The sequence below is a fragment of the Gavialis gangeticus genome, unplaced genomic scaffold, assembly GCF_001723915.1.
Source record: "Gavialis gangeticus isolate Ggan-Ray unplaced genomic scaffold, GavGan_comp1, whole genome shotgun sequence".
NCBI lineage: Eukaryota > Metazoa > Chordata > Crocodylia > Gavialidae > Gavialis > Gavialis gangeticus.
The window spans coordinates 7,188,184-7,194,827 of record NW_017728998.1 but is presented as its reverse complement, the minus strand read 5'-3'; the positions used below and the strand labels follow the sequence as shown (position 1 = coordinate 7,194,827).

General features: G+C 39.8%; 1 protein-coding gene and 1 long non-coding RNA gene across 2 annotated transcripts in view; one reads left to right on the top strand and one right to left on the bottom strand.

Moving 5' to 3' along the window:
• LOC109289450 overlaps positions 1–92 on the top strand; it is a 20,743-nt gene extending 20,651 nt beyond the window's left edge. The window contains exon 4 of the long non-coding RNA XR_002095369.1: positions 4–92. This is a non-coding gene — a long non-coding RNA (uncharacterized LOC109289450). The remainder of the gene's footprint in view (positions 1–3) is intronic.
• A 3,355-nt stretch (positions 93–3,447) lies between these two features.
• The window catches only part of KCNG4 (potassium voltage-gated channel modifier subfamily G member 4), a 42,481-nt gene continuing 39,284 nt past the window's right edge, over positions 3,448–6,644 (bottom strand). Inside the window, exon 2 of the mRNA XM_019505465.1 lies at positions 3,448–5,404. Within this exon, the coding sequence (XP_019361010.1) occupies positions 4,619–5,404 (786 nt within the window). The 3' untranslated portion in view covers positions 3,448–4,618. The remainder of the gene's footprint in view (positions 5,405–6,644) is intronic.

Here is a 6,644-nt window from a genome sequence, read left to right as displayed (position 1 = left end):
GAGAAGGGAGTTCCCCGCCTGTAGGTATACTGGTTCTTCCTCCCCAGGTGCATCACCTTGCACTTGTCAGTGTTGAATCCCATCCTATTCTCATCCACCCACCCCTGTAACCTGTCTAGGTCCAATTGTAGCCTATTCCTCCCTTCTAGCATGCCCACATCCCCCCACATCTTAGTGTCATCAGCAAATTTGAACAGGGTGCACAACCACTCAATTTGTTTATAAGAATAGGATGGGATACCGTGTCGAAGGCCTTCTTAACGTCCAAGTAGATGACATCTACCTCGACTCCTGCACTTCAGCTTTTAGTGACCGGGTCATAGAAAGAAACACAGTTAGTTTAGGAATCAGATTAAGTCGAGCAAGTTGAGTAGATTGTATTCAGCAGAAATGTTTTGATTCTATCTTCATAATCACTGCATAAAAATGAATTGTTTGTACTTCTGGTATTTGGCTAAGATTTAAATAACAGCACTGAGAAACCCAAGGTTATAAATTGCTTAGATTTAAGGCATGCATAAAATATGCAATACCTCTAGAAGTAAATTGCAATGGAATTCATCAGTCTCATAATTCCACTGATTGATTGATCTGAGTTAAATGGTAAACCCCATGTCCTTCATGATATATGAATGCTAGTGGGTTTGTATTTGTTTCTTTACTGTTTTTGCTTTATATGTTACCCTTTATATGTCAACTTTCCCCAAAACGTCACCGGGCAGATTCAAGATAACATAGCTTTATAAAAAACAGTGAAATAAGATATATACTTACATAACAACCTTCCCGAGCAAAACTTCAGTGTGACCTGGCTTGCTAAATGCTTGCCTGAATAAGAAGGTCTTGCAGTGCTTCTGGAAGATGTCCAGGCTTGGGCTGTGGCAGGCCACAAGAGGGAGAGAGTCCAAGAGCAGGGGAGTTACTACTGAGAATGATTTCTCACATTTTTCCCACATGATTATTTATTTATTTATTTATTTATTTGGATTTGTTGTCCACTGGAACCATAACAGTATTGATTGGTTTTGATCAAGGGCTTTGATCCCTAAAACCGTGCAGAGTGCAAAAGCAGGCAGGTTCTATGACCCAAGCTCTGATGCATCTCAGTTCTTGGAGGACGCCTGCAGATGTGTTCAGTTTCTCCCTGCAAGCTTTTGGTGGGGAATATATTTCTCAGACGTCTTCAACAACTTCCCTTTGCCATTCATCAGTTCCTCTGGCTAAAAAAAGGGGAGGCAGGAACTGTTTTAGTCTGCGTGTGTAGTCGCTAATTGGTTTGCAGGGTACAGCATTAACCAACCTCTGCAAACATGGGACAGTGATTGGGAGCTGGTTGGAGAACTTTGCACTCTGTGACTTGCCACCATCTGCAGGCACATGAAGGATAGTGATAAGACCTATGCTTAAGAAGGGTCTAGATGTAGGCTAGGATGGTTCATGCCGTGAAAATAAACAGCATTTCCTAAAGCTCCTTATTGTTTTTTCTTGTGTTTAGATTTGGGGGAAAAAACAGATTTTGAGATGAGAAGCTGGATGCCAGGTACCTTAACTGCTCTTTTAATTAAGTCTACTTATGAAATGATATGTACTTGGCAGCAACAATATCCGCTAATTACAACTGCCTGTACTGAATTCATTACTAGATTGAATTACACAGGAACTAAATGTTCCTCTCAACATATTTTTTCCCTTTTTAATAACATAGTGAATCATGAATGACAATCTCCATGAAAACCCGGGGAGCCCAGACTGGGCTATATGTTGACGTCTATTAGAGATGGAAACACGTAACTGTGGCACCTGAGTAACCCCTACATAATTCCTCACAATATTTTAAGCACCTACTTACACAGCTCAGACTTTGATAGGATTTACATATATACTAAAGTGCTTTGCTGAATCATCGTTTTTAGATTGCTTGAGACTTGATTAAAGTCGCTTGACCCATCAGATGTTAAGCTGATGCCACATTCAGTATTAATTAAAAGGTCATGCACTTTTCTAATTCTGTATGCTCAAAATCATAGGATTATAAAAAATGAGGGTTGGGAGGGACCTCAGGAGGTCGCATCTAGTCCAACCCTCTGCTCAAAGCAGGACCAATGCCAGCTAAATCATAAAATTGTATTGCAATTTGGGGGTGGGGGTTAGTTTTCCATATAACCATGCTGAAATAATTCTTAAAGTAATAAAAATATTGATTTAAGAAGGAAAATCAATGCATTGCCTAATTTCATGAATTTTCCAGAGGGTCATGTTTTAATGAAAATGTGTATTTCCAAGATTTACCAAATCCAAAGACTTGCTGTTAGAAAGCCACATTTAATTGCAGAAAGAAATCCAATGATGGAGGCATAAACTAAGCAGAATGTGTGGGTAGACTCGGTGGGTGTGTATTTGCATGTGTATTTGTGTGCGTACATATGTACAATCGTACATACATGCATACATGCAGACATGTACATGCAAAGGTGTTTCAAAAAGTAACATCAATTTAGAAATGAAACTATTTTGTGTACAGTGAGTGGAAAACTACACAGCAGTGGGCAACACTGATGGCAGTATTGTGGAATACACCCATCATTTATGGCTAGGTAGAAAAGCTGTGGTCTAGTAAATGATCAATGGACACAAAATTGTTTTATTTTGAAACTGAAACATCAAAACTTCATCATACATACATATGCACATATATAGACATATATATGTATATACACAGATGCATGCACTGTATATGCATATGCACATATATAGACATATACGTCTGTATATATGTATACATTGTATATGCATACATTTCTGAAACACTGTCGTACATACATATATACATTCATTTTATATATCTAAAGATGTGTGTGTATCATTCTTGCCCCAAATGTGCTGGAGCATCAGATCTATAATGTGCTAAGTTTCCTTTATTCAGGTTACCTTCTGTGAGTTAATAGCTATGCTTTGCTGTATATAAGCAATGAGTCAAACAAACCATAGCACACAGACCTAGATTCTCAACCACCACCACAGAGTGAGCCACCCAATATGTATGAATAGCTACTGTACTTCCATAACTTCTCATCTTCATATCTATATATGCAATTCAGGTAATTCCCCATAGGACTCGCAGTACAATTGCTCAAAGGTGTGCATGCATACTGGGTTCTTCACTGCACAGCAGTGAAAATGGAAATTTGCAGCTGTGTGCGCAACATAGCCCTTTCTAAATCTGGATGACAATATTCTCTTTTGCAGGGCTTCAATAAGATTTGAAAAATGCCATAATTAAGACCATCAATTAGATAGGAAAGTTTTTACTTAGGCCCTGATCCAGAAGAAACTTTAAATACTTGCCCAAGTTAACCAGGTGAGAATCCTATAGATTTCAATGAAGTGACTTGCATACTTCAGGTTAGGCATATGTGTAAGTACCTCATTAAAGCTACAGCCCTTGTTTATAGGTGCTGCCCATGAACTGTGGATTTAGTCCTAATTAACTTAATTCACCGTATCTCAGAAAGCAGAGTTGGGTAAGACCATCAAGGCCATCTAAGATATCCCATGAGACCTAGTACCTTGTTCCATCTAGCTGAATGTCCCCCAAAATGAGCATGAAATGAGTTATCCTCCACGACTTCCTCTAGGAAACCATCGTGATAAGCCAAGAAATAATTCTTCACAATATATAACATACGTACCCTTTGAATATTTATTGGCTGATTCCACGTCTGCTGTCTGCAATATATATTTGTTTTCATTTTGACCTTTTTTCACATGTTGTGATGCCATCCCAATCCAATATACAGGAAAACACTGATTCTTTTTTTTTTTTTTTTTTAGTCACTACACCTTTTTTATTCTCTCATTAGCTCAAGTATGTGAAAGAAAATAATCTGAAAACTTAAAACTTCATCTATCTCATCTGAAATGTTTACAGAGGGCAGGCTGAAATTGCATTTCAAGCAGACTCTCTTACAAGCACTATATAAGTCATTGACAGTAGCAGTGCAATCCTTTATTTATAGGTTTGAGCATCTGACTGCAGAATGAGCTTTAAAAGCTTTCATATACAGTACTTCACTTAAGCTTGTTAGTGCCTTAGATATAGAATGTGTATCGGCATCATGGATTCTTCTATACGCCTGTTCATGAGCACTTTATAACTGGCAATGGTGCGTAGCCCTACAAGAATCCATTCTGGTAATTGGCTCTAGGTGTTAATTGCAAAGAACATTGGAAACTCAAAGGCAAGTGAAACAACAGGTGTTACTTATGTCAGCAAAAGCTGTTCTGCTTGTTACTCATTCAGTGTTAGGAATTCAGCAGGTTATATAACTAATATAGGCAAAGTTGGACTTCCTTATTAGCTTTATCAATAAAAAGTGAGCAGTAGTGAAGAGTAGATATTTGTTGTTTGAATAACCCCCAACCTTAGACATCCTTAAAGCTCACTATCTCCACAGTGGTGTGCTGCAAGACTCCAGTTGGCTTGCTCAATCTGGTCTGCCCACATTGGCAAAAAGAAATTGCATTAGAAACGACAAGTCACCCATGTTGTTGCTCTGCTTGGCTTTGCACATTACACTGATCAATTATTGTTGCCCTCCCAGAGGCTTTGCAGCCAGGTTTAGGTTCTTGTGTAACTGTACTTGATTGGGGAGGCTGGGTCCTCCAAAATCAAGCTGTCTGTCTCATTGAAGGTGTCACTTCCAGCAGAGTGATTGGGGTTTTTTATTCGGTTGAGCTGAGACTGTAGTCTTTCATGCTCTTTCCTCAGCTCTGAATAGGAATGGGAGAACGTGTGGAATATGGAAGTTGCTGGGAAAGACATTATTAGTATCCCACTGAGGATGCTACTGAGAGCCACCATCTGACCTGGGACGCTTCTTGGTACCATGTCTCCGTATCCCACTGTGGTCATGGAGATGATGGCCCACCAGTATGAGGCTGGAATGCTTGTGAATTCCAGGACCTTGCCAGATTCATTCTCAGCGAGATAGACCAGAGGGGAAAACAGCGTGACTGCTACGCACAAGAAGAGCAAAAGCAGGCCAAATTCCCGGGTGCATCTTCGAACGGTGAGCCCCAAAGTCTGCAGGCCCAAGGAGTGCCTGGCAAGGCGCATCACATACAAGATCCTCAAGGCACGTAAGACTCGTAGCACCAGTCCAACCTTTTCCAAATATGAGTTGCTGCTCGATCTCTCGGTCTCCTCCCCTGGGTCATCGTCCAGCACAATAAGAGAAACATAATAAGGTGAAATAGCCAAGAAGTCAATGATATTTAGGGGCCCTTTGAAAAATTGACACTTGCTCTTCGCCTGGATGAATCGTAGGCAGAACTCCAGCGAGAACCAAGCCACACAGATGGTCTCAATGACAAAGATGTAATAGCACTTCTGAGAACATTCGCCCTAGCACAAAACAAAGAGAAGGTCAAAGAAAATGAACAGGCTGCGAGTTGACATCAGAAAACATTAGGAAGCAGAAATGTGCATCTCCTGGAGGGTATTGGTATCAGAAAAGAACAGACCTCACCAAATGGCTAATTCTAAGGCTCCTGACAGGTTTCTTTCATTGACATTAGAATGCTATTTGAATGAGTGGGGTTACTGTTATAATGAGTTATTTATTTCAGCTTTTGTTATTAATTTTAGCCTACACAGATGACATTCATCCCAGTGCAGACATCCAGCCCAAGGCCTCTGGGCCACGTAAGTCCCACTTGATCCCCTTAAAATGGAATTGAATGAGTCCAGGTACAATAGATTACATCTCCCCAGCTGATGCAAACTGATATAGTTCTCTTGATTTCAGGGTTAGGGTTGGGGTTAGCATCTATGCAATTTAAAGCAAATTTGCTATGTGAAAGCAAGTTGAAACTAAGCTGTGTAATAATCAAAGTACCTCTTTTTTTTTTTCTTTTCTTTTTTCTCTCTCTCTGGCCTTGTATACTCAATATGCCCCTCAATATGTCTGTCTGTCCCATAGATGAGTACAGTACTGCCCAAAGGAGTGCGTTATATTGGATACTTGCTGACTTGGCTGGATGTAATTGCTCGGAGTCAGCACTGGTGTTATGTAGCATTTGGTTTTTCCAAGCTGTAATTTTTTTCTTTCCGTGCAGCCTCTACTCTGCCTGCCTCTGGTCACTCCAGTGAAGTGTCATGTGAATTATTCATTATTTTCAAGCATGATTTAAATATTTTGCTAACTGGGCTGAATCACAAGCACATCAGCTCCTTCACTGAGCTTCGCACATTTGTGTACCAAATGGGAACTGTTACCAGTTAGTCTGTAAAAGCTATGAGCAGTGTGATCACTCTGAGAGTCCGTATTTTTCAGTAAGACCCTTCAGCTTTTTTGATTCCCTGCTACTTGGAAACTACAGAAAAAGGAAAGTACCTTTTTGCCAGGAATTTTAGCCATAAAGCAGCACGCTCTAAACTGCCTCATGATTGATATCTGAAATTTTCAGGTATACCTTCAGAACTGATCCTTTTTTTTTTTTCCTTCCTCCACCTTTTGTTGTGTATTTAGGCTTTTTTTTCCCACTAGAAAGAACTTGAATAAGAACTATTTCCTCTCTTTGCAAACCGATCGATCATCTTTCCAAATGCACTATTATGTTGTTTCGAAAGAGAATAACCCAAT